The sequence below is a fragment of the Falco cherrug genome, chromosome 4 (genome assembly GCF_023634085.1).
Source record: "Falco cherrug isolate bFalChe1 chromosome 4, bFalChe1.pri, whole genome shotgun sequence".
NCBI lineage: Eukaryota > Metazoa > Chordata > Aves > Falconiformes > Falconidae > Falco > Falco cherrug.
This window is the reverse complement of record NC_073700.1, coordinates 46,047,829-46,073,688: the sequence shown is the minus strand read 5'-3', so window position 1 is coordinate 46,073,688 and position 25,860 is coordinate 46,047,829. Positions and strand designations below refer to the sequence as shown.

The window sequence follows — 25,860 nt, the reverse complement described above, 5'->3', positions numbered from 1 at the left end:
AAGAGCAGCCTTTGCTTGAATTCCAGATGCTGCCTTGTGAGATGCTGTAAAGAATTACGTAGGTGTAGTAATTGTGCTAAGTGCTTCTTCCTGGCTGATGGATGTAACCATCTGGTGAAGTGTAATCCACTTTACTCATGCTAAATGCTGACCTGAAGCAGCAGGGCCATCATCCAGGGTGGGTTTTAGTGTTGGTCGGTGTGCTGAGGGTGCCCTGGTGCCCACGGGTGGGGGGGATCGGGGAACCCGCGGCGCTGAGGCCCGCAGGGCAGTGAGGCCTGCGCGGCTGCTCAGGCCCAGAGGGGAAGGGGCCGCTCTCTGAGGTGACCCTCGCTTAGGCGATGGGTTTGCTTGGCCGGGGAGCTGGCTACGATACTCGTGGAGGCCAGAAGCACCGACGCTCGCTGTTACAAGCGGGTTGGGCCGGCACTGCCGCCTACACCGGCCCTCCGAACACAGCACAAGCGCGGCCGCAGATACCCAGCACTCGCCACCCCGCAAAGGCTGCCGGGAAGGAGCCCCGCCCCCGCCGGCAGTGCGCTGTAATACGCGGGTATGGCCCGGGGGGAGGGGCCGCCACGTCCCTGCCCCGCAGCCGACGGCGCGCTCTGATAGGCCAGCCGCACTCTACGGGCGGGGCATGCTCCGGCCCCGCCCTGCGCGGGCGGACTACAGCTCCCGTCGTGCCCCGCGCGGCTGCGCTCGCCGCGGCCGCGGAGCAGCAGGAGCTCTTGCCGCCGCCCCCTTCCCCGCAGCGGCAGTTGCGCCTACGCTAGTCCCCGGCTTTGATCGCGGCCTACCTCAGCTCCTCGGTATGGCGCGGCCCCTCGTGCCTAGCTCACAGAAAGCGCTGCTTCTGGAGCTCAAAGGGCTGCAGGAGGAGCCCGTGGAAGGGTTCCGGGTCAACTTGGTGGACGAGGGGGACCTCTACAACTGGGAGGTGGCCATCTTCGGCCCTCCGAACACGTACTACGAAGGCGGGTACTTTAAGGTGAGGGGCTGGGGGCAGCAGGGGGGCATGCGGTGTCAGGAGGACCGGTGTCTCGAGGAGGTGAAGCTCTGGTGGAATGAGGGGCTTGGTGTGTGGGTAGCAGGACGTGGCGGGCAGAGGTGTGTGGTGGGAGATGGGGCTGAGGAGGGGTGAAGGCAGGGTGGGTGGCGTTGAGGAATACATTGGATGCCTTGGGAGGGGATTTAGAAAGGGGGAGAGACCGCAGGAGAGTGGGGAGACCCTGGGAGGGGGCTGTGGGGCAAGAGGGAGGGGGTCTTCGGGGTTGGGTTGAGGTGGGTACAGGGGGAGCTGTGACAGGGGTGATCCTGGGCTTAAGAGGGTGGTGAGGGCCAGGGAGATCTGGGTCTATAGCGGGACACCTTGGGGTCACTGGGGCTTTGGGAGCTGGGTTGTTCCTGGGGTGTTTGCACAGAAGAGGAGCCGGTGTGCCGGTGGCCGCTGCCAAACTAGGCATCTTCTTTGTAAGGTGGATTTGCCCCTCCTGAGGTTCTATCTCTGCGGGCTTTTCCATCTTCCTGCCCCTCCATCCCCTCGTCTGTGGGTGCAGGAGCACGATCTCTGGGTCACTTATGATCCTTCTTCTGGGGGGGGACCTGAGGCATCGCCGTGGAGCCAGAGGGAAGGGACAAAGGGGTTTCTTGTGCAGGCACAAGTGGCCCAGCCCGAGCGAGCAGAAGCTCAAGCTGCGTGGGGAGTGGGTGTTGTGGTTTTGTTTGGGGTTTGAGAGCTGGAGAAGAAAGTGTGTATGGCCTGACTGCACAGTCCCTATCCGGAGGATGTGTATGTGCTCTTCCCAGGTGTTGTGCAACCTGTGTAGCTGTTTTCTTCCTCTTTCTCATCCTCCCTCCTCCACTACGAGCTCTTCTGTCTTCATCTTGTTGCTGGCAGGGTGGGGATGCACCCGGGGTGAGTCAGCCCGAGGGTCAGCTGTGCCCAAGAAGCTGGGTGGTTTGTTTTTCCCGTGGAGCAGAGGCAGGCAAGTCTGATGCTTCAGAGTCAGGTTTTATTTCTTCACTGAAATGGAGTCTTTTTCCACAGCCTCTTTTGGCACTAGGCCCTTTGAACTCTCACCCTTTCAGCAGCTCGTGCTCCTGTTTTGTGCCTGAGAGCTTCCAGGCTGCTGTAGCAGCAGATGAAACTTTCTGCGTAAGAGGAGAATGAAGGGGACAAGTCCTTTTCCAGCTTGTGGTAACATCAGCCTGTTTGTGTACGGCAAAGTGGAGTTGCTTTCTGAGCCCCCTTTCGGATCGCTTTGCCTCTGGCTGGTTTTGTTCTGATCCTCTGTGACACAACAAAGGGGATTATTCTGTGAAGTTCAGCTGTTTGGCCAGAGCCCAGCGCTGGGCTGTGTGTTGCTGTGTGCGTGCTGCCCTGGCCTGCCTGAAGCTCCACGCACACACAAAACACATCCAGCCCCAGCTGCCACTTCACTTTTCCTTCTTTCCACCCCTTGTCCTGTGCCACAGAGCACAGGGTGCTCGGGCAAAGGGCCAGTCTGGAAGGCAAGGCAGTAACGTGCGTAGGGATGGGCCCATTGTGGTCGGGGGCTCCTTGGACTTGCAATAAGATCAACTTGTGCTGGGGCCAGATCCTGGCAGGGCAGGAGGTGAGCAGAGGGGTTGGAACTCAGGATGTAGTTGGGGTTGGTCAGGGCAGCAGGGAGCAGGAAAGATGCCTCTCTGCCTTCTACACTAAGCTTTTAACGGCTGTTAGCTGACGACTGGGTTTGGCAGCATCGCCTATTGTTGAGGCTGTAATTCCAGAAACATCCAAAGCCTCATTTGCAGTTATCCTCCTGAATGGGGACCACACCGGGCTCATTCTGTGGGTCAAGAGCGATCCTAGGTGACTGTCCCCTACTGCTGGGCAGAGCCGGGTGGTTTGCACTGTTGTTTCACAGATCTGATGTCTAAATTCTTGTGTACGTGAACTTGAGAGAGCAAGAAATGTTCAGCAACTTGTTGGTTGTTTTAAATCTTCACCATTTTTTTTTGTTTGTTTCTGGCTGTTGGCTTTTTTGGGAGCAGTGACTGAATCTCGATCTGGATGTTTGCTTCCAGAGCCTGGAAACACCCAAAAGCTGGAACAGTCACCGCAGGTTGTGCAGTGATGTGGGCGAAGCAGCCCCCATTCCCTTGGGATGCCTGGTGCTGGTGGGCTGGGACAGCGGCTCTCTGGGGTGGATGGGGGGGATGTTGCTGTACATCTCTGCGCCGCCTCTTTGTGGCTTTGCCCGCTCACTTGGAGGCTGAAAGTGAGCCTGTCTGTTTGTCCTGCCTTAATACCTCATTTTTGTGGCCGTCACCAGTAGGAGAAGCCAGTGGTGGGCTGGTCGCCTCTGCTGGCGCTGGAGTCATGGACTACAGCATGATCTTCATGTGCTTTTATTTTTAGCACCTAAGCTACGCACTGCGGCCAGTTTTGACTTGGTCTCTTTTTTTTCAGTGGTGACGGGCTATTTTTAGAGATTCGATGTGTTAATTGGAGCACAGAGCACCTGATGCTTCCTCCCCTGTGAGCTCTGAAGGATAAACAGCCTTTTCTCTGGTGGCATGGCCGTGGTGTCCCTGAAAGCAGGACCAGGGACGACCCCAGACTGGCAATCTGACTCAGTGCTGCTCAATTTGTTCAGACACACGGCTTGAGCCCTGTCTGCTGCCTTACAGCCACGAGACCCTTGCCCTGCTGCCCTTTGCCATTCAGAAGCAGCCTGCCTGCCCTCGGTGTCGTCGCCCTGTGCCGTGGGAGCGGGCTGCGAGCATGCAAGGTGTGTGCCAGACCAGCACCGTCAGCTCCTGCTGCGCTCTGCCTGGGGCCTGCTGCCTCCCTCTGTGTTGGAGAGCACCGGGTGGGCTCGAGGTTACAGGGCAGGGTGGTGATGAAGGAGCTGCTGCAGCTTGCAGACCCATCCGCTCGCCTTCCTCTGCACAGCTGTGCTGCCGGTGTCCTGCCTGCAGAGCCGGCAGGCGTGGAGGCTCCGTCTCTGCAGGAGCATGGCTGGACTTGGCAGAGGCTCCTTTTTCCTGATGGTGTCGGAGATCTGTGGTTTCCTTCCCTTCCTTCTCACAAGCTGATGCTTGCTTCTCCTGATTGTTTACTTGCAGGCTCGTCTCCGGTTTCCCATCGACTACCCTTATTCCCCTCCTGCCTTTAGGTTCTTAACCAAAATGTGGCACCCCAATATCTATGAGGTAGGTTGACTGTGACAGCATTGGGGTGTCTTGGACGGGCAGGGGGGGCACGTGTCCATCTGTTGTGATGGCATTGGATAAAAATGCCAGACACTGGAGCATGACATTGGAAACTCGGTGCCTTTGGCATTTAGTGCCTGGCACTGGAAATGCAGCTAACGAGCTTATGACAGCCGGTCTCCTGTCCTGGAGCTGTTTCCAGGTCAGCCAGGCTTTCCAGGTTTGAGGGCTCCCACGCTTGGCTAGCAGGGACATTGTGCTTAATTGCAAGATTGGACACCAAGCGATGTGCGCGGCCCCGGGGCTGTGTGCTTGCGGAGGATTGCTGCCTGGGGGTGAGGGGGTGGGCTGTGTCGGGTGGGCACTGGGAGGGCTCTGCTGGAGGTGTGATGTGTTGGGGCATCAGGCAGCTGTGTCTGTACTGCACTGACAGTCACGGGGTGCTTGCTCAGGGTGCGAGGCTACAGGCAGCAGAGCAGGGACCACCACTTCTGCTGTCCCTTCCTAGGGATGAAAGGACAGGCTGGGATTGCCTCACCTGGGTTAAGCCAAAGTGCAGAGCGAGCAGGCTGCTGGAACAGAGCACCGAGCTGCTGCTGGAGGGTGCTTGGGACAGCAGCAGCTCCTAAGGATCCTGTTTCGCTTGTGCTTTCAGACCGGTGATGTCTGCATCTCCATCCTCCACCCGCCGGTGGACGACCCGCAGAGTGGGGAGCTGCCATCTGAGCGGTGGAACCCCACTCAGAACGTGCGGTAAGGGCTGCGTGGGGAGTGAGCTGCGGGCAGGAGGCCTGTCTGAGGGCAGGGCTGGGGAAGTGGGGAGATGGGGGGGACTGCCTTCCGCTCCCAAAGCCTGCGGGGGATGCCTAGAGGTTGTTGAAAAGCGCTTGGGCTGTGTGCTTTGGTGAAGAACAGTTAGAGCTTGCGTGGGAGCGTGCGTGAACCCAACAGCCCATGCAGTGCTGTCTCCTGCTTGGCCTGCTTCACTTTGCTGAGATGCCCCCTTGCTGGTGGGCCATCACCAGGGTCTCCTCCCGAGCCACAGGACGCAGCAGTGCCATGACACTGAGGCTGCTGGCACTGCTGGGACACGGGCAGTGGCTGACCTGCCTCGGCTCTTACCTGCTCATGTTTATTGATTGCCAGGACCATTCTCCTAAGTGTGATCTCACTGCTGAACGAACCCAACACATTTTCTCCAGCCAATGTGGATGCCTCCGTGATGTACCGCAAGTGGAAGGAGAGCAAAGGGAAGGACCGAGAGTACACAGACATCATCAGGTGCGTGCTGAGCTGAGCCCAGGCCCAGCAGTACTGTTGAGTACTTGCTAAGCTGCAGTCTTGTAGGACATGGAGGATCTTGGAGGCATATCCCTCCCTGCTGAGTCCTGTCTGGGGACTCAAGGCCACGTTGAATGAGGCTTTGAGCATCCTGGTCTAGAGGAAGGTGTCCTTGCCCATGGCAGAGGGGTTGGAACAAGGTGATCTTTAAGGTCCCTTTCCAACCCAAACCATTCTACGATTCTACAGTTTGCAGGCTGGTAGGAGGAAAGGATTCTGGATATCCAAGTGTGGCTTTTGGGAAAAGCTTGGCTGGGGGCCATGCTAGGCTTGCTCTGGTACTCCAAATGGTTTTCTTCCTGCCACCTGTATGTGGGAGCTTCGGAGGACTTGGGTGGAAGCAGCAGAAGTGTCCAAGCAATGAAGCTGGTGAAGGATATGGAGCACAAGTCCTGTGAAGAGCAGCTGAGGGCACTGGGGGTGTTTATCCTGGAGAAAGGAGGCTGAGGGGAGACCTTATCGCTCTCTACAACTTCCTGAAAGGAGGTTGTAGTAAGGTGGAAGTTGGTCGCTTCTCCCCAGTAACAAGCGATAGGATGAGAGTAAACGGTCTCAGGTTGTGCAGGGGAGGTCTGGATTGGATATTAGGAAAACTTTCTTCACAAAAAGGATTGTCAAGCATTGGAACAGGCTTCCCAGGGAAGGGGGTTGAGTCACCGTACCTGGGGGCATTTAAAAGATGTAGACAAGGTGTTTAGGGAACGTGGCTTAATGGTGGGCTTGGCAGTGCTGGGTTAACAGTTGGATTCAATGATCTTAAAGGTCTTTTCCAACTTAAACAACTGCATGATTCTGTGTGCCCAGCTTTTCACTCAGCCTAAGCCCTTTTTGGCTTCAGAGCTGAGGATCTGGGTTCGTAGCAGATGTGGTTCCAGCATGGCCGTGCTGTCAGGGCTGTCTCATGGGACCAGCACATGAAGCTCCTGAGCTGCAGACTGGCCAGCCCTGGTGTGGCAAAGGTGGCCCGCAGAGCAGGGGCAACATTACAGTGTGGCCATGTTTGTTCGTGGGGCTCTCTCCCCTGTCCTCTCACTGGTCTGATGTGAGTGAGTGACCCACGAGTGGGGAAGGGCTGTGTCGCTGGGCATCCCTGTGGGGTGAGCCACACACGGTGACATGGGTGTGCTGTGCAAAGCCCTGTTCCCAGCCCTGCCACTTGCCCTCCAGGAAGCAAGTCTTGGGCACAAAGGTGGATGCTGAGCGGGATGGCGTGAAGGTTCCCACCACGCTGGCGGAGTACTGTGTGAAGACCAAGACTCCAGCCCCAGATGAGGGCTCAGATCTCTTCTATGATGACTATTACGAGGATGATGAGATGGAGGAAGAAGCAGACAGCTGTTACGCTGATGAAGACGACTCTGGCAATGAAGAATCTTGATGGCCTTCTGGCATTGCAAAACTTACTATAAACTACTGAATTTTACCTCAACTAGGACAAACTGGTTTGAATTTAGGATCTGTCAGCCCTGAAATTAACTCTCTACCTCGCAGGGAGACTGTTCTGCTGTTGCAAAAGAAATCCCACCACTGTCTTTGTAGAAAAAGCAAAAAAACAAAACCAAACCCTATTTTATAAACTTCCTGGGTGGGAGGTGGGTGGGGAGGGGGAAGTTGCTTTGGGGCATTCATGAATCCACAGAAACTGGGGAACTGGCAGCTCTGGCTGGTTGAAGAGTGACAGCAGAACCTGGGTGCTGGTTGCCCATCATTTGGGCATGTTCAATGGGCAGCCCCGTGTGGGAGGAACAGCTTGGGGAGGCTGTGGAGCTGGTGAGTGGTTGCTTTGGGTGGGAAGTGTGTGAGCGTTGTGTAGCTTTCTGCAGCCTCTGAGGTGCCCCAGCAGGAAGGGCTGCAGGCTGAGCGCTGCTGCCCTCGGCCCCTGACATGGCTGTCCCTGGTGCAACCCTCCTGCTGCCCCTTTCCGCGATGCTGGAGCGCAGGGAGCAGGGTGGGAAGGGCCAGGATATCGGGCAGGACATGCCTGGCAGCCGCTTGACACCGCAGGGCGTGGGGATGCACTGTTTGTAGTTCTTAACTAGCTAGGAGGGATGGGCTAGTTCTGAGTCTTTCTGCTTCTGTTTTTTTGGAAACTATTTAATAAAGTACTTCAAGGGAGTGGTGTGTGGTGCGTGGGTGAGGCTCTGCCTCGGTCTGTGCGCCGGCTGCGGGGGTTTCCATGTCAGCCATGGACCAGCTCCTGCCCTGCAGCCCTGGCAGGGAAGGGTGGGTGGGCTGGCTGCTCTCCCAGGGCTGTGGCTGGGGGTTGCGGGGTACCCTTGGGTCTCGCAGCACCCCTCTGCCCTCTCTCCTCAAACCTGCAGAGCGGCCAGGAGCGTCTGGGCAAGGTTGCCTTTGGCCTGGAGAGCATCTCTGCCCTTCCCGGGGCGGGGAGGCTGCTGCTTTTACTGCCTCGGCCCTGACGCTGTGGCTGACGCTCGGTCTCTGCCGGGGCAGAAGGGTGAGCGCCACCGAACACCCAAAACCCTCCAGCTCTGTACTGGGAAGGTCTCTCCCTCTTGCTCCTCCCAAGGTGCTGAGCTCCTCGGAGAGCAGCTGTGCGGCACAGGCAGCAGACCTGCCCAGGCAGCACCCAGCGGGGCCTGACGGGTGCCCGGGGCTCTGGTGGGTACTCTGATCCGGGTGCAACTGGGTGGGTCTGAGCCCACGGGCTGGGACTGGCTGGGACGTGCAAGCTCCCGAGGCTGTGGCAAGCTGCCAGCCAGGCAGCCAAGGGGCATCGCCGGTGCCGTGTCCGGCTGGGCTGGGGAGCTCAGCTCTGCTGCCACCTCCTCGGGGCCATAGCAGGGATGAGGTCGTGGCAAACCGCCTGCCCCGGGGTCTCTGTGGCAACATCAGGGCTCCTGCCCCTGCTGAAAGCTTGGCAGCGGGGTAATGAACAAAACTTCCTCCTGCCTGGAGTTATGCCAACGGGATCAGGGTCTGAGCGACACCCGCGCCTGCACGCGGTGAAGGCATGTGCTTTGTTGCCTTAAGAAATGAGGCTAAAAGGTGAATAGGATTATTGTCACTTTATTCAGGCCTGGCAAATGGCTTCCAAGGTCACCAGGTTGGCACGGAGCAGCCCTGGCTGCTGGTTCAAAGCCAGCCCCCACCCCCCTTTTCCCAAGGAGCTGTTCTGTGCACCCCCAGCAGCTCCCCCCACCCAGGGGAGCATGAGGGGCCGTGCCGGTGCACCTTCGCTCCCCTTGCAGCCGGTTACCCCCCCGCCCCGCTGTGCTCGGGATGCTGCTGCAGGTGATGGGGTAGTACTGTGAGATGCCCCCCGGTCTGGGGGTGTCCGGGAGCACCCCAGCCTTGGCTCTGCAAGCTGGGCAGCTTCCCTGCTGCTCCCTGTCCCACGAGCAGGGAGGTGCTGGGCCCTTCTCCCCAGCCTGGGGGGCTGAGGGCTCCCAGCAGTGCCAGCCACAAGATGCAACATGCTGGAGGCTGCCCGGAGCAGGATGGGCTCCTGGGGCCAGGGATGCTGTGGGCTGCCACGCTCTGCCCGATGCCGAATCCCTCCGGCACACGAGGCAGTGTGGCGGCTGCGAGGGGGTGACCAGGAGGGAAGTGCCGGGGGCAGACCTGGTGCTTGGGGGAAGAAATGTTTTGGGAGGACTCAGGAACTTTCACGAGCCAGCAGATCCCTGTGGAGAGTGCGGCGGGACTGGCGCTGCCGGCTCCATTGTTTCAGCTCTTCCTGCCCGGCACCCCCGGCTGTGAGCGTTCCACCTTGCTCCCAGGGCTGGGCTGGCTGAGAGCTGGCTCTCAGGACTGGGAAGAGTTGGGGACCGAGTGGCTGCCCCACAGAGGCCCCTCTGCCCTGGCTGCCGCAGCGCCAAAGCACCGGCTGTGCTTGGTTATCGCCCGCCCCTGCCCCTCGGTGTTATCAGGCAGCTGCAGCTGGGCTGGTGCTGGGGACACAAGGGCCACCATCCCCATCCATGGGCTGGTGCTGGGGACACGAGGGCCACCATCCCCATCCATGGGCTGGTGCTGGGGACGTGAGGGCCAGCATCCTCGTCCACAGGCTGGTGCTGGGGACATGAGGACCAGCATCCTCGTCCACAGGCTGGTGCTGGGGACATGAGGACCAGCATCCCCATCCACAGGCTGGTGCTGGGGACATGAGGACCAGCATTCCCAGCCACGGGCTGTTGCCAGGGACATGAGGGCCAGCATCCCCATCCACGGGCTGGTACTGGGGACACGAGGGCCAGCATTCCTGGCCACAGGCTGGTGCTCAAGACATGAAGGCCAGCATCTGCAGCCTCGTGGAAAGTAATGCCTGGGCTGCGGTCCTGGGACAGGCACCATCCCTGTGCCTCGGGGTGCCCTGGCTGGGGGCTCTGGCTGAGGGCCGGAGCGGGCTGTGGGCCAGGGCCCTGGCGTGCTGGGCTGCCGGTTTGCCTTGGCACAGGCCCCACTGTTGTTGGCGGGAGCAATTGTCTCTGCCTCGCTCCCTGTGCTGGGGAAGCATCACCCGGTTCCCTTCCCATGTGCCCCACTGTGGGGATGTGGCCCCGGCTCACCCCGAGCACTGGCGGCTCTGGCACAGCCATGGCAGTGATGAGGCAGCTCCTGGCCCTTTCTGGGGACACCCGGGAGTGGCCATCCCGCACCCCTGCCGTGCTTGGGGACACCCCAGGGTGGCTGCTTCACGATGTGCCCCGAAGGGACAGCCAGGGAAGGTGTGTGGGTCCCCACCGGTGCTCCCTATGACACACGGTGCTCCCCGGCTTACCGCTCCCCCCTCTCCCCCGCACAGCCGCCTTCCCCCGGGGCTACGCCCCCCCTCCCGTTGCCGCTAGGATGCCAGGGACCCCCGGTTCCACCCAGTGCCGCTCGCCCACCCCTTCCCGCTGCTGCTGTGGTCCCAGGGACCCCCGGGGCCGCCGCTCCCCCAACCGCTCCCGCTGCCGCTGTGGTACCAGGGTCCCCCGGTGCTGCCGCCGCTCCGTCCGTCCACCCCGCTCCCTCCTCCCCCTCCCCCGCCCCGAGACCGGGACCGGCCCCGCGCGCTCACGCGGGCGCTGCAGCCGCGTGGCCCCCGCTGCGCCTCCCCATTGGCTGCGCGCCTGGCTGGTGGGCGTGGCCGCGGCGGGACCGGCCCGAACCGGCTCTCCCCGCAGGGGAGCGGAGGGAGGAGAGATGCACTACGCCAGCGCTCCTTTTGATTGGCCGCGCCGGGCTGGATGGGCGGGACAGCTCTCCGGAGCGCCGCGCGATTGGCCGCTGGGAGGGCCGAGGGGTCGTGTCCCGCCCCGGACCCGCCCCCGCCTCCGTGACACGGCGCGGCGCTTATATCGGGGCGGCGCGGCGCGGCGCGGAGCGCGGGCAGAGATGGCGGCGGGAGCGGCTGGGCCGTGCAGCCTCCTGGCGCTGCTTCTCCTCGGCGGGCTGGCCGCCGGCGTCGCGGGGACAAGTACGGGACGGCGGGGGCTCGGGCTGGGCTGGGGCGGCTTTAGCCGGGGGGGGACGGGGGGTGTCTCTGCGGGGCGGCCCGTGCCGGGGGTCCCGGCTCCGCGGAGCGGCTCTCGCCCCGTGGCGGGGAGCCGGGCTCCGCGGCGGGCTTGAACAGGGGGGGTGGAGCGGCGGAGCGGCGCTGGAGCCGGCCGGGACCCAGCGGGCGCCCTGCGGCGAGGCACGTCGCACGGCGGGTGGGGCCGGGCCTGGGCCCGGCGTTCGGGGGCGGGGAGGGGGGTGACCCTGTGCTGAGGGAGCGGGGGGGGGGGGGGGGGGCTGGGAGAGCGGCGGGGCTGGGGCAGGGTGGAGGGTCCCGGGGGCTGGGGGCGTCCTGGGGTCTGTGGCTGGGCTGGGGGCTGTGAGGAGGGAGCGGGGGGGCCTGGGGACGTCCCACAGCCTGTGACGGGGCTGGGGGCTGTGAGGAGGGAGTGGGGGGGGGGCTGGGGGAGCCTGGGGGGCTGTGAGGAGGGAGCGGGGGGGGGCCTGGGGGGTCCCGCAGCCTGTGGCGGGGCTGGGGGCTGTGAGGGGGGGGGCCTGGGGGGGGTCCCGCGGGCTGTGGCTGCCCCTGGGCCGTGGGCCATGCGAGCTGGCCCTGAGGGGGAAAGGCCCTGCGGGGGTGCCCAGCTGCTTTCCCTGTGGGGAAACCAAGGAAATTTATTCCTCGCAGCCATTTCTCGGGTTTCCAGGGCTTATCCAGGAGCAGCAGGGCGCTCGGTTTTAAATCCCTAAAGATGCTCACGTGGTGCTTAAGTTGATAATCCCCTAATGAGGGAACAACACCTCGGCCCCCCACCCCCTGCTCTGCAGCTGGGGGCTTGCAGCAGCCTGTTGGGTGCCTAGGGGCAGGACCCCAGAGGGGCTGGGACCTGCTGGGTGCTGCTGATGTTCCGTTCCATTCCCTCACTTATTGAGCCAGATCCTGGCCCGTCGGCCAGTTCAGGGCTGCCTGGAGGACTCCGCAGTCTCTGATTCATACCTGGTGCAGGAGGTGCTGATGGTGAAGGCTTTGTTTTGCTGTGAGCACTAGCCTGTTCTTCCTGGCTGTTCTGCGGGTACTAAAAAAGTCACCACCTGTTTGTGGTATCAGACTTAGTGCAGTGCGGTTGAGCCAAACCCAACAATTGAAGGCAAAAGAGTGGCAGGCTTCTGAAAAATCCAGGGGTAGTGATGGAATTGTCTGCTCCATTGTGGCAGAGTTGCATTTTAATACTGGAGAGCAGGGGAGAGCCTTCTGAACTTCACGCTTAGGGGGTAGAACAAGGAGTTTCATGAACTAACCTGAAATGGCCCATGTTGGCTGCTTCCTGCTCCCTCTGCCATGCTGAGCGCTGGTGGGGACCTGCCACATGCTGTCCCCTGCCTAAGGGATCAACACAAATGCCATGTGGAGGAGGCTGTTTCTATCCTTGGTCTGAAAAGCCTCAGAAGGAAAAGCTGCTACACAGGCCCATCGGTTCTGCAGCGTGTGTGTCCTGCCCCGGCTGTGGGGCTCTTGGGCTCGGTGCATTGCACTGCCAATTCTCCACATAAGCAGGGTGGGGAGGCTGGGAAGTGAGGGGGTTTACCTCTCAACGGTATTTAGATTTGGCTGTAGAGCAGACTGAGAGATAGATCTTTTAAACTGCAATATCCCAGCTTTTGGTAGCTCACCACGCAGAACAACTGGCTGAAGCGTAGGTAGGTGTGTGCTTGTACCCTGTGCCCTCAGGAGGAGGTATCCTGATGGAAAGCACTGGTCTTTGACTTGGCTGTGTTGGGACTGCCTGGTTATGCGAAGCCCAAGGAGGCAGTACATTCTATAGTTGTTAATGGAAATGACAAATAGTGTCGGAGGCTCAAACATCCCCTCCCGAGGCCAGGAAACAAAGGTCATGCTGGAGAGGAGAGCATACTCTGTGGGACAGGGCAGTCTCCTGCCAGGCTCGGTTGCCCAAGCATGGTCCCTGACACTGTTTACACCCCATGAACTCCTCCCTCTGCCCCCGGGCGAGAGGTTGTTTTTAGTTTGAAGGTGGCTGGAGAGGAGTTATCTGGTCTTGTCTGCCTTCACCCTGCTGTCCCAGCTTGGTCAGATACCGCACAGTGCCCAAGGGGAGTGTCCAGCTCAGTTCTGAGAAGAATCTCTTGTTTTTGTGAGCTGATTTCAGTGTGCAGCCCATCACCATTTGGGAAATGTTTTGAGTAGCTCTGATCGATTCCACTGGATTGATGCCGGCTGTGCTTGTGTGTCCCTGCACTCAGCAGGCGTGTTCCCCAGCCTTGAGTGCCCAGGATTTTTGATTGCCTGGCTTGCTTTGTGTTGGGAGCAGAGGGGGTTATTAATCCCATGTGAATGCAAATGGTACTTGCTGTTGTTAGGGCTTGCTAAAGCTTTTTAGCCTGTCTGAACTGCATGAAGTGCCCTCTAACTCAAAGCAAATAACCTTGCAACAGCTTATTTTGTTGGTATACAATAATCACCTTGTATCTGTTAAACAAAAAAAAAACAACAAAACAAAAAAACCCCCTCGATGTTTACTAGCTCCCATTTAAAATCAGGCTGTAGTTAAAGTGGGACAGGCTTTTACAAGTGCTGCAGACAGTTCTGTAACTTGTCGGAATTAGGTAGTTGGGAGTGTTTAATCACAGGCTTGTGGTGTAAAAAAGCCCCATCAGGCATACAGGTCACTTCTAGAAGTGAAACTCGGTGTCTGGGGAAGTTGCTTACAGCTGATACCCTCCTATGGTTTTTTGGATCCCTGTCACCTCCTGCTTCTTTGTAATAATCTGCCTTCTCCTAAAAGTGTCTTGGTCTAAGATCAGGGTCAGATCTCTTTCCTTGTCCAGGTCCAGGCATGTCTGTTCTTCCAGCCTTTCAAAGCTTTAGTATGTAAAGCTAATTTTTCCTTTGGGAAATGTGGCATTGTTTTATTTGGGACACTGAAACTTAGCTTGCAGACTTGCTTGTATTTTTCTGAAGTTTGAGCAGACTTGGGTTTTGTAATACTGATTTGTTTCTATGGACACAAAAAATGGGCATAAGATTTCTTGCCAAAACATCTTCAGGTACATATTAAAAAAAAAAAAAATTAGCTCCCAAACTCACCTCCTATGTGTCTGTACATCACAGTGTATATAAGGAGGATTTTGTATAATGAGGAACCTTTAAGTGCTCAATAACAGAGTGAATTAATTTCCTGGAAGCTGTCTCTGCGTGCGGGGTGCCCCATAAGCCTGCCCTTGGCACGTCTGAAGTGTAGTCAGCATGCGGGAAGGATGTGTCGCAAGCTCCACTAGTTCTTCTTAACTCTGAGTCGATTCACGTAAGTGATTTTGATGATGCCTTTTCCAGAAGCGGTGTTGCTGCTAGAGCCTCCCTTCCTGCCCCTCCAGAACAGCTCCCCCGGGGCCTGCCCTTCTGGCTGCCTGGTGATGGTTTGCACCCTGGGGTGGCTGGTCACAGTGCCTGTTGCTGCACCTAAAGGTGTTTAGCAGCTCAGCTTTCCAGTCTGGTGACTCACGGACCTACCTTTGGACTGTGTTTTCAAAAGCTGAGCCCCCTGGCTTCTCGCCGCAAGAGCAGTTTGAAAAATACCGTAGTTGTAGCCTGCAGCTGCTTCTTGCTCTTTTAATCCGTTTATTTCTAATTTAGCCTGGCAAAGTTATCTTGCCTGAGATAAAAAGTCTGATTTCAGTGTTTGTGTGAAAACAAAAGTTCATGTTTCCTCACCTGGCTTGTGACATCTTGCAGGCTGCAAGGCATTCCTCCCCCTAAAAAAAACTTATCTTAAATTGTTTTTAAAAGTATCTGCCATGTATCTTAGTGAGCAGAGGTGTGGAACAAGCGTGTGAGAGCGAGGCAGAGAGCAGCCCTTGCAGCGCAGTGAGGGCTGGCAGATGAGAGGCCAGCGAAGGGAATGGTATGTGTGGCAGTGCACAGTGTCCCCTGGTCACCACGCAGGGTATGTGTGGCAGTGCACAGTGTCCCCTGGTCACCACGCAGGGTATGTGTGGCAGTGCACAGTGTCCCCTAGTCACTGTGCAGCATTGGGAGTGCCTGGGACCCAGCCTGCTCCCAGCTGACCTAAGGCATGGCAGCAAGGGGGAATGGGCACGTTCCTCTCCAGGGTGAGAGGGGAGTAATGAAGCACTTTTCCCGTGGCAGTTGCCTTAAAACTGACTCAGCAGGGCTTGGTCTGCTCTGGGTACTGCCCTCCCCGCGGTGGGACGCATGCTGCCAGCCTTCCATCGCGACCTGCAGCGGGTGCTTTGGCAGACCCGTGCCAGAGTGCAGGGGATGCTTAATTTGTCTGGGGACCATGGAGGCTGGGTAAGCCCTTGCAACAAAACCCTGTTCTTGTCTTCATCCAGAACTGAAATTGCCTGGGGACCGAGTGAGTGTTGGGGAAGCATTGCAGGCACTTGGTCTGCCCCAGCAAGTGTCGTGTTGCAGCGCTGTCCCTCGTGGAAGATGGGCAGTGCCATGACTGCTGTGGGTTTCTTGTTTTTATAGTGGCAAATGCTATATGCTGGTTTGTGTGTTCTGGTTTTGCAGCTGAGTTGCAGGAAGTGTTGACTGGAGGAGCAACAATTAAAAATAACAGCCCTGTCTGAGCTGGGCAGAGTTCAGAGAGCGTGGAGGGGAGGGAGGGAAGACTATGCTGATCTGAAGGTCGTGTGTGTCCTCTTCTCAATGGCTGACTTGTTTTTTTGCTGTAGAGGGTGATTTCTTGCTTTGCACTAACACTTTGCACTAATACCTCTTCAACTCATAGCTGGTTTTATAAAGTCACCACTGTCTCAAAAGAGACTGACTCAGGACAGCGTCGAGTTGTACTGCGAGGCGATTGGCAATCCCATCCCTGAGATCCAGTGGTGGTTTGAGGGAAACGAGCCAAATGAGACCTATGCTCAGCTCTGGGATGGTGCACGGCAGGACCGTGTCAAAATCAACGCCACCTACAACCTGCACTCTACCAGTACCATCTACATCGCAAACCTCACAAGCGACGACTCGGGCATGTATGAGTGCCGGGCTAGCAACGACCCTGACCGCAACCACTTGTCGAAGAGCCCCAAAGTCAAGTGGATCCGTTCCCAGGCGAACGTTTTTGTCATCGAACGTGAGTGGCCACACAGGCCTTGGCACTTGCTCGGACACCAGTGTCTTGAGTCTCCTGCCATGCTCACCCCTGCACCCGTGTCCTGTGGCTCCCGAAAGCTCCCCTCACCCTCCCATCCCAGCTGTAGAACCGAGAGACTCCCACCCTCTGTCATCTCCCTCACCACTTGTGACTTGACCCAAAATGGTCCTGCTCAAAAAGGGTTGTGGCTTCCCAACCAAAACGCCCTTCGGCAATCCCGTGCCTTTTCCGGAGCCAAAGACCTGGAACCTGCCGCTTATTTCCCGAGTGCCTCCAAGTCCCGGTGCTGGCTTGCAGAATTGAGTCTTGATTCTGTGGTAGACTCTGCCCTAACCACCACTGACAAACCGGCCCTTCCCTACAGCTCGTACAGCTTCTGCTCCTCTCAACAGTCCGGCTTTAAGCTCGCTTTCTTGCTAGTGATACAAGCTGTGGGGAACAAAACTTGCTTTGAGTTTCTTGAGATGCAACCGTTTTTGAAATGGCCGTGTCTGTGTGCGACACTGAATGTGTTATAGTTGCTTGTCCTGTGGAAGTGACTGGGTTCCCTCTAGTTACAGAGCTGGCAGTCGAGCTCTGGAGCTCACAGGCAGCTGCTTTGAGTAACAGAAACCTGGGCCAGTGTCAGGGATTTAAAAAATCCTGCTAAGGTCTTACCATGAATCCTGAAGTTAGCAGAGCAGCACAGCAGTCTTCTCAGCATAAATGTGCTAGGGAATACAGAACTCCAGCAGAACCTTCTTCCAGTGGGATTTGGGTAGGAGGAATAGCAAAATGTCTGTCAGCCCTGTGCAAAAATTGTTGCTTCCAAGAGATTGAAAGGAAGGGTAGGAACCATAGTGCTACCAGGGCTGTGCAGCGGTGCTGCTAATGGCAGCAGTTTCCTTGAATTGCCTCCTACAAGTAGAAATGCCTGAGTCATGTTGCATAATTTACTGCTGCTTGGCTCATGGAGGCCCCAAGACCTTTCGGAGTCGTGGTTCTGTGTGTTCTCCCTGGAGTAGATCTAACTCTTAATCTGGGCTGCATCAGGTGATGCTCATACTGCTCACCTATGGTCTTGTTTGCTACCCCTCACAAGAGAGGATCTTGAACTGCCATCCATTTCCTTACCTGAAGGTGTCTAAAGCTGCTCAGATTCTGGAAGGTGTTGACACAGAGTGCTATAGTGGCTCATAAAAGCAGAGCGCCATGCTCTGCCCTTCACAGTATGACCTTTCCTATTGCTTATCGAGCACTTAGCTCTGCTGGAGCTGCACCCATTGTAGGGACAGCAGGAGGCTCAGTGATCCAGCACACATGGCAGTGGTCCTGCTCGTGGTGGGAGCAGCTGCAAGGCCAGCGCTGGTTATCGCTAGGTGCAGTCAGGCCCTCGCTGCCTGGCATTCGAGTCTCTCCTATGCTGGTGTCACCAGTTCTGGTAGGAAACTGTTTGCAGAGGTAAGTGAAAGCTATGATAGAGACCAGAAGGAGCTGTGGGTTTTGCAGTAGAGGTTCTTGGGCAGGCATGTGACCTCTGGGATACTGGTTGTTAACTTCCATTGAATTGTTTACAAATGCAGGTCCAGAAATCAAAGCTCATGTAACTGGTGTCTCTGGCAAGCTGATCCTCAGCTGTAACATCACTGCGCCTTACCCTGCCATCAAGGGGCACGAATGGATGCACGGGGACAAGATACTTCAGACGGACACAGAGTCAAGTGCTTTCACCAGTTACACGTGAGTGTCAGGGGCAAGGTCAGATAAGAATCTGAACACAGGCCTCAGGTTTTTTACCGGAGGCAGTTCATGTTTCCTATCTGCTGAACCCGAAGCGAAATGCTTTCAGTCTTGCTGAAAATGTATGCTTTTAAACTTTAGAACATAAGATGAGCTAAGCAACACTTTGGTAAGGCCCAACATTTCCTCCTTTACGAGGAGGACAGGGCAAAAAGGAGGAGGAAGGGAAAGTTATATGCCGCAAATACCCTCTTAGTAAGAGAAGTTCTGCTGCTTCATGTTTTTACGCAGGTGTTCAGCTGGGCTCTGGTTTGTCAGGTGCAGCATGGCTGGGGCTGTCGTCTGACCTGAGTCCACACTGTCTGTCTGTGCTGACATCAGTGTGCTGGAGCTGTTTTCCCAGGGTTTTGAGGGACCCCTGCTCTGAGCAGGATGTCAGCTCCCTGCTCCCGGAGGCCATGTGTGGAATGAGAGACTCCCGTGTATGCTGTCTGCGCCTCTGGGTTTTATGTACCATTCCAAAGTCCAACCGTTCTTACAGAACAAGCTGGGAAGCTGCCCCTGAGTTCTGGTCAGTGCTCAGAAACTGTTTGCAGGATGTAGCAGAGCAGAAACGGGAATACCAGCCTTATTGTAACAGTGCAGTGAGCTTTCCTTTTTGATTACAGTCAGGCCTGGCTGGCAGTGACCCAGCAGCTGTAGAGGCATCATGTCCTTTTGTATGGCAGTGCCGACGTGCCTGTCTCCCCATAGCAACAGGGAGCTGAACAAGGATTAAAGTATTTATAACCCAGCCTCCCTCGCGTGACCTCAATTCCTCAGCTGAGTGGTTTTTGGAAGTGGGAAGCGCCATGCACAGTAGAACTAACAAAACAGCCTGTTGTCCCAGTGCAGCCACAGGACTGAAACTTTGCCTGCCCCTTCCCTTGAGTGGGCATTACTAAGCTGCAGAATGAGGTGTTTGTTGCAGTGCAGTGTAATCCACTAAATCTCATTGCAGCAGCTTTACAAAAAGGAAAATGGGAGAGTTCTCCCTACGCTTGGGTCAATCCAGAGTAATCCAGCCTGGGTGTTTCTTTGCCACTGCTTTGCCATGTGTTTCAGTTGGCTTTTCTGCAGGGGAAGAGCAGCCTTCCTCTGAACCTGTTGTCCTAAACTCCTTGCTGGCCTCCTTTAGAGGTGAACCGCAGGGCTGATGTCTTAACCTGGGGTGTGTGGCTGTGTCCTGGGTTGTGCTGGCTAGAGGACTCCCTTGCTGCACCTCAGATTCTGTTGGCTTTGCACAGTAGGGTATGGTTGTGGTTTGTTTTTTTTTACATGAGTCTGGAGTCTGTATGGAAGAGGGAAGAGCATGAAGTTGGCTGCTTCTGAATGGTACATACAGCACTGCACCTGGGTATGGTGTAGTGTTGTCCTGGTGCTCCTGGTTTTCTTCATCTGTACTAGCTAACAGTTTTGGTCTTCAATTTTTTTGCCCTTTGTAGAGTCCCTGATAGCAAGAGTGCTTTGGGCTAGGGAGTGAATGCTGCTGGTTTTCAGGATTCAGGACACAGGGTCAGGAGGCCTCAGTGATGACTGACTTGACGGACCTGTGTTAGACTTGGTGTACATGAAACCCTCTTCTGACATCCTCACTCTTTGAGGGGAGAAGGGTGGAGAGTTGGGTTGCTGTAGATACGTGGTGCAGCGCAAGGACTGGTGCTGGAATGGGAGAAATTGCCTGTGGAGGAGATTGATGCCTAGCAGTGTCTCTTTCCATGGGTCTGGAGTTTGGTGTCTGTGGATGAGTCAGTTGTGCTGAATGCTTATCTGACATCCTGTTCTCTGGCAGAATCGAGGGGAAGATGGAAGAGCACTCTGGTGTCTATGATTGCGTCTACAAAACAAACCCAGTGATAAAAGCACAAGTGAATATTTCAGGTAACTTCATATGTTTGCTTCTGGGTCCGAGGAGGGGAGTGGAGAAGCTGCGTTCTCCTGAAGGCTTTGCTTTGGTATCTTTTCAGCTGCTTAAAGCTGCTTCTAGTCCTTACTGATAAGGCTGCAAGACTCTACACGTGTACTACTGGGCTTGCTCTGTGAGGCAGCTCCATTTTATCAGGCAGCTAAAGCGTCTGTAGGGTCAGCTCTTAGACCTTGCATTAAAGCAGCCTTCTGCTGTGGGCATGCTCCCACAAGAATAACGGGAGAGGGATGATACCTGGTGGGCGAATGTGTCTGAGCCTTTCTCGAAGCAGCTTGATGTGCTTTCCTTTCTGAAAATGCTGGACAACGGGCAAGCGAGGAGAACAGACCCACTAAGGCATTTTGGAAACTGAAGTCAGGCTATATGGGTAACGGCATCTGATGCTGGCTGGAGGGGCTGCAGGGAGCACGAATCTACGTGCTTTCTACGGTGAGGTGCCTGAATTTCTTTTTCTCTTGGTTATAGTTCCACCCCAAGTGACGGCGTACAAGAAGTCTGAGCATGGGAATGAAGGGGACACTGGTGTGCTGACCTGCAAGAATCCCTCTTTCCCCCCTGTTTTCTCTTGGCTCTGGTACAAAAGTGGTCAAGAGGTAAGTGCTGTGGTTTGATGCTCTTTCTCCTCTTCTGCCTACTCTGTTTCCCAGCAAAGAGGTGGAGGACCTTGCCCCATCAGAATTAGCTGTTTCAAAGTAGCCCTCGGTGCTGTGGCAAGGAGGATTCCTGTAGTAGTAGAACCATGTGTAGTAAGTGAGCAGCTCCCCTCATCTCAGCACTGCCCTGAGAGCTGTCTCCCTTTCTCCCTCCCTCCAGCCCATCATCAATGGTTCTGGTCGATACATTATCAAGTCCAGTGGCAACAAGACAGAGTTACGTATTCTTAAACTGAATATTGAGGAGGATACGGGTGACTACCACTGCAATGCCACCAACTCTTACGGCTCTGGTGGTGCTACAGTGAACCTGCGCGTACGCAGCCGTCTAGCAGCACTCTGGCCCTTCCTGGGTATTGTGGCAGAAGTCCTCGTTCTTGTCACCATCATCTTCATCTATGAGAAGAGGAGGAAGCCAGATGAAGTTCTTGATGGTAAGAGGTGCCTGGGGTTAAATCTTTCTGGGCAGACCAAGTGACTTGTAGGGTGCAAGCAAAATGTTCTTTTGGAGTTCCCTTTATCGGATGGGCCTTAATTTGAGGGCTGCTTCTTGGGGCACTCCTTGTAAAACGATTGTAGTCTTTGCCAGGCTGCTTTAGGGTGAAGTTGCAAGTACTTGTGCTTTTCGAACAGTCCTTCAGCAAGCTGTGCTTTGGATCTGGAGCGAGATAAGATTCAGTGCTGGTCAGCCTGGCCTTTTGTCTCACCAGTTCCTCTGCACTTTGCTCAAGTGCTTCACGTGAGTGTCTGCAGGACTGAGCTGGCTTTGGCAGCTAATGTTCTGGAGAAGCTGATTTCAGAACAAGTAGTAGAGCTTTTTTGGTGCTGCAGAATCGAGGGACTGCGTTAGTGGCTCTGTAAGACTAGGCTTAGCTTAATTCGCGTTCAGTTCATGGATCTGTTTTGGGTCCTCTGATCCACGCATCCTGACTCCAGGAGACTTCCTCAAGGCCTGGTGCTCTCTTTATTCTGTTCTGGGAATATCAGCTCCTCCCTTTCCTTATCAGTAAGGATCTGCATTGTGTTAGCCCAGCCACCCATCCCTTATCTGATCCAGTTAACAATGAAGTGTAAATGCTTGGTATCCTTCCTGCTTGCTGGGTCAGGCCCCTTAGCCCTGGAACAGCACATCAGGCAGGCTGAGTGGAGTGAGGGTGCAGCAGAGGGACTGAAACTAAATATCCCTCCCCTTGGGGAACTTTACTCGAGGCAGTTTTACAAGCGGAGGCTTTGTCCTCTTGACACTCTTGGCTGGAAGGCAGATGTCTTTCTAAGGCTGTTGTAGCTGCATCTTCCAGCAAAAAAACTATAGCCTGTGAGTGTAGAGTGATCTGGCTTCTGATGGCATCAGCCTGGGCCAGATCATGTCGAGTGCTGACCTGTCAGAGCTGTAGCAGATGCTTTGACAGATGAAGACTGGGCATGTGTCCTGAAGTGTCCTGATGCTCCTTGGCCAGAGCTCTTAAGCTCAGGTTCCCAAGTGCTTGCGGATGAGGGTACAGCACCATATAAAGCTTTAGACTTCCCTAGCGTAAGGTGGTTACCTCTTCCCAAAAGCCTTTGTAGCTTTGCCCCTCTTGAGAGGAGGCAGCAGTAAGGCATGGCTGAGCCAGCTCGGACAAATGCTGCTCCTCACGGTACGTGGTTGTGAGGATGATCCATTACCTGGGATGGGAAGAGTCTGGCTTGTGTGCGGTGTGATATCCTTGCTGGTGTTATCTTTCCACTCTTCCCTTCTCTGCTGCTGGGTGCCACCTCAAATGGTAAGTAGAAGATTTTGTGCCATGTTCCTGCAGCCGTCCTCTCACCAGCTGTATGCACGCACATCTTGGTGCCTGAGGCAGCCCCAATCCTTAGAGCATGGGCCTCACCGCTCGGTGCTGTTTGAGGGAAGCTGGGACTCTGGAAGAGATGATGGGCACCTTCCTGCTGGAAGGTGGCAGACTGCAGGGAGCTGGTGAAAGGCCCCAGGGCTTGGCACATGTCAGCAGCAATGTTTTCTTAGCCGTGCTTCTCAGCGTAGCAAGAATGTGGTGTGCAGTGCGATTATTGATTTCACAAAATGTGTGGGGAAGAAGAGCATACTGCTGCTGATGCTTAAAGCTTCATTCCCAAAACATCTTGTTTGGATTCCCCTTCACTTGCCGTTGAATTCTGCTCAGATCTGGGAGCCATCTGAGTTAGTGGTGCCGCAGGGGTGAGAGCAGCAGTGAGATCTGTGGCAGCTGGGCTGTTTTGCTGGGCGGATCTGTGGCGCTCTTTTTTCCAGTTCTGACTGCTGGTGGTGGGAAAGACTGGCTGGTCTGCTGAGGGTACACAGGGCGCAAGTGTTAAACAGATGTTCCCAGTCAGCAGTGCTGCTTTAGAGACTGGGATGCTTCCCTGTGTGACTGACTCGGTGGTCTCCTGGGGTGGTTAGTCCCAGGTGTGCCTCAGTGAGGTGCCAGACCTGACAGCTGCTGGCTGCCAGGGCGATGGTGACTTATCCTGTGAGCCAAGCCTACCCTGTGCCAACAGGAGCTTATGTCTAAGTTTGTGCCTTGTCTAAGCCTAGACAAGAAGCAGCTTAACTCATGCTGGGGGTGGTAGTCTTCCAGTAAGAAGTAGCCCCCTGCTCTGCCAGGTCCTGGCAAAATGAGCCCTGTGGGGGAGATGACCTTTTGTGTTCAGTGCTGTGCAGGCAGTAGTATCCAGTGTATCCAGTAACCAGTCTGAAATGCAGTGCTCAGAGTTTTAAGAGGTGACAGGGATTACTTCTTACATGCTGTTCCTGACACTACTCATTCTTTCTTTCTATGCTGTTCTGAATGTGAAGATGATGATGGAGGTTCTGCACCGCTGTAAGTACCTTGCTTTTTCCTGGTTAGCCAGACTTGTACTGGCAGATCGCATCCATCCAGGGAATCTGCTCTGAATATAAAAGCTAGCTGGTGTGGGGATGGCACACAAGCTTGCTGGGCAGGAGACTTTCCCCCCCAGGAATCATTTAATGTGACCTGGGTATGAGCCACATAAAATGGGGGATGGCACCAGTGTCTCAAACTGATGCTGTTCTCGTGACTAATGTCATTTTGCTTTACCTTGACCATCTATTTGGACCTGAATTACATTGGGGGGGGGCTTTGTGCTTTTTTTTCTTTCCTCACTGCCCCTTCTCTCTTTCCAGGAAAAGCAACGCCACAAACCACAAGGACAAGAACGTCCGCCAGAGAAATGCTAACTAAGAGAGGGGCCAGGTGAGTGCAACTCCCCAGGGTAGAGCCGCTGCCAAGAACAGTGGCTGTGCCAGGCTCTTTGCCCCCTCACAGCGAGGGGCTCCTACAGCAGCCTGGGTGCCTGTCTCTAGCTGTAACCCAGCTGGAGCTCTATCAGCTGCTCAGAGGTCTGGCCTGGCTGCACTGGCTGCATCTGCAAAGGGTCCCTGGGAGAAGCAGGAGCATCCATGCTGACAGAGGCTTTTCTGGCCCAGCATCATACTGCAGAATCTGGGAAGGCTGGGGGGGACATGTGTTGCCGTGAAGCTCAGGCACAGGCCTGGTAGAAACCTTCCAGAGCTGCTGGGACTGTGTGTGGGATAAGGCAGGGTGTCTGACCTCTGCCCAGGCAGGTGAGGGGAGAGGGAGAAGAATGTGTGGGACTACAATGGGGCTCTAAAGCATGGGAGAGTTAGGACTGCCTGGTAACTCCTGCCCTGGACTTGAGCAGGAGGTAAGTCCTAGCCCACAGCTTTACTGACGGGCTGCCTTTGTCCTGTACTGCTCCATCAGCCCCCTCTAGCACAGTGCAGCCTTACTGGTACAGCTGGGTTATCTAAGTGGCTTTTCTCTCTCTCTCTCTCCCCTGCCAGGTGACATGTAGATGAACAACTCATCTGGACAATTTTGTTTTCTTCTAATATTTTGGTAAAATAGCACCGTGAAATATTCTAGTGCGTCCTTGCGATTCAGTTACTTCACTTTCTAAAGAAACTTAAGTTGTAGAATCTAAAATACACTTTTTTTTATTAAAGAGTTGTGGGAGGGTTTTTCTACCTGTAAATGTAAATTCCTTGTTTCTGGTAGTCTAGGTCACTGGCTGTTTCTGTCCTAGGTTTGTTTGTGTTGGTACCGAGTGGGTGGGTGGGAGTACAGCTTGCTTCTTCCTCACCTCTGGGAAGAACAGGGTGTGTTGGACTGGGCCATTCTGAAATGCCCTCCTGCCCCACCTCAGTGTTTGAAGCCACTCAAAGAGCTGTAGAGAAGACCTGAACGTGCAGCGAGATGTGCGCAGTTCCTCGTGTGCTGCTCCACAGATGCAGGTGGCACAGCCTGGGTTCCCAGTTCTGTTGTCCTGCCCTGTTTGCGTGGGTCAGGAAGAAGCAGCTTTGGTGACAGTGGGAGATGACCCAGCCTGACCCGAGAGTTCCCAGGAAAGTAGTTCTGTGTCTCCCAGCGCATCACCTGGAGCAAGGCCATACCTTTCCCTAGCGTGGAAGCAGCACATGTCCCGTATGCCACTTGGGCAGGGGCACCAGGCACGGCTGCTGTTGCCACTCCTGGGGAGCAGCGGGCAAAGGGCTCATTCCTCGGCACGTCCCGTCAGCCATCGGCTCCTCCAGAGCTGTTCTTAGTTACCCTAAAAATAGACAGACAACCAGGAGGCAGTGTGCTAGAGCTGGACACTGGATAAATGCAATTGCTTTTAACTTATTTCGTGGGTGGTTATATCTCTTCTCAGGTTGCTGCAGTGGGGGATTGGGGCAGAGTGAGCAGGGGCTGTGGTCAGTGCCGGGGGCAGTTTAACAGCGTGTGTTCTTGTGCTTGAGCCATTGTGATGTTTGCATGACATGGGAGCCTGAGAGCAGACAAGTGCTCAGTGGAGTCTAATACCTTTATTGCTGGGTAGCATTGAACTGTTTCATCTGTTAACACACTTCACAAATAAAGATGATTCTTTTTTTTTTTTCTTTCCCCCATCTTTGTTTGGACTCTAGTCTCTTCCCTATGGGCTGGACCCCTGGGTTGCCTGACCTGCTGACTCATTTCTGGCTGTAGAACGCAATGCTGTCTCTCGCAGCTCGGTGCCAGCTCTGACTGTACTCTGATCACCAAGTATTTGCAGCTCGAGAGGTGTTCAAGCCTTTGTGGAGGGAGACAAGTGGTGCTCCCTGCTCTGCAGAGCCTGGAGCATGCTTGCTTGTCTGGGGACAGGCATCACCTCTCCCTGCTGCACGGTTCCTTGTGGCTGTGGGGTCAAGGATCAGCCCTGTCCTACAGGAGCCTTTGCAGGATGTGCTGCTTGTGTGTCCTGTGCTTCTCTTAAGCAGTTATTTTTCTTTCGCCCTGCACTTTCCTGTGGTGGGACAGCAGAGGTGCAATGCCTTCGCTGCCTTTGCGTGCAACCTTGTGCC

At 55.7% G+C, this 25,860-nt stretch overlaps 2 protein-coding genes across 4 annotated transcripts; both read left to right on the top strand.

Moving 5' to 3' along the window:
- Nucleotides 1-660: 660 nt before the first annotated feature.
- CDC34 (cell division cycle 34, ubiqiutin conjugating enzyme) lies at nucleotides 661-7,659 on the top strand. Of its 2 annotated transcripts, none has more exons than XM_055709943.1 (5): nucleotides 661-991; nucleotides 4,117-4,203; nucleotides 4,859-4,956; nucleotides 5,350-5,484; nucleotides 6,680-6,983. In XM_055709943.1, the coding sequence occupies exons 1-5, from the start codon at nucleotides 815-817 to the stop codon at nucleotides 6,756-6,758; spliced, it is 576 nt and encodes a 191-aa protein (XP_055565918.1). In that variant the 5' UTR covers nucleotides 661-814; the 3' UTR covers nucleotides 6,759-6,983. The 2 variants fall into 2 exon arrangements, with proteins under 2 accessions (XP_055565918.1, XP_005444363.1); XM_005444306.4 differs by having other exon boundaries at nucleotides 663-991; nucleotides 6,712-7,659.
- A 3,154-nt stretch (nucleotides 7,660-10,813) lies between these two features.
- Nucleotides 10,814-25,425, top strand: BSG (basigin (Ok blood group)). Of its 2 annotated transcripts, XM_055709941.1 has the most exons (9): nucleotides 10,838-10,969; nucleotides 15,765-16,112; nucleotides 17,696-17,852; nucleotides 19,684-19,772; nucleotides 20,284-20,411; nucleotides 20,632-20,905; nucleotides 23,287-23,311; nucleotides 23,638-23,707; nucleotides 24,319-25,425. In XM_055709941.1, exons 1-8 carry the CDS (start codon nucleotides 10,888-10,890, stop codon nucleotides 23,693-23,695), a joined length of 1,161 nt encoding a protein of 386 aa, XP_055565916.1. In that variant the 5' UTR covers nucleotides 10,838-10,887; the 3' UTR covers nucleotides 23,696-23,707; nucleotides 24,319-25,425. The 2 variants fall into 2 exon arrangements, with proteins under 2 accessions (XP_055565917.1, XP_055565916.1); XM_055709942.1 differs by lacking the exon at nucleotides 15,765-16,112 and having other exon boundaries at nucleotides 10,814-10,969.
- The last annotated feature ends 435 nt before the right edge of the window (nucleotides 25,426-25,860 follow it).

What these genes read in the sequence shown, in the direction of transcription:
- CDC34 (XM_005444306.4), top strand. Translation starts at nt 815, where the DNA reads ATGGCGCGGCCCCTCGTGCCTAGCTCACAGAAAGCGCTGCTTCTGGAG. An exon ending in GGCACCCCAATATCTATGAG is followed by an intron (nt 4,204 to 4,858) that starts GTAGGTTGACTG and finishes TTGTGCTTTCAG; the next exon opens with ACCGGTGATGTCTGCATCTC. An exon ending in GAGTACACAGACATCATCAG is followed by an intron (nt 5,485 to 6,711) that starts GTGCGTGCTGAG and finishes CTTGCCCTCCAG; the next exon opens with GAAGCAAGTCTTGGGCACAA.
- BSG (XM_055709941.1), top strand. Translation starts at nt 10,888, where the DNA reads ATGGCGGCGGGAGCGGCTGGGCCGTGCAGCCTCCTGGCGCTGCTTCTC. An exon ending in CGCCGGCGTCGCGGGGACAA is followed by an intron (nt 10,970 to 15,764) that starts GTACGGGACGGC and finishes TTCAACTCATAG; the next exon opens with CTGGTTTTATAAAGTCACCA. An exon ending in GCCAGATGAAGTTCTTGATG is followed by an intron (nt 20,906 to 23,286) that starts GTAAGAGGTGCC and finishes CTGAATGTGAAG; the next exon opens with ATGATGATGGAGGTTCTGCA.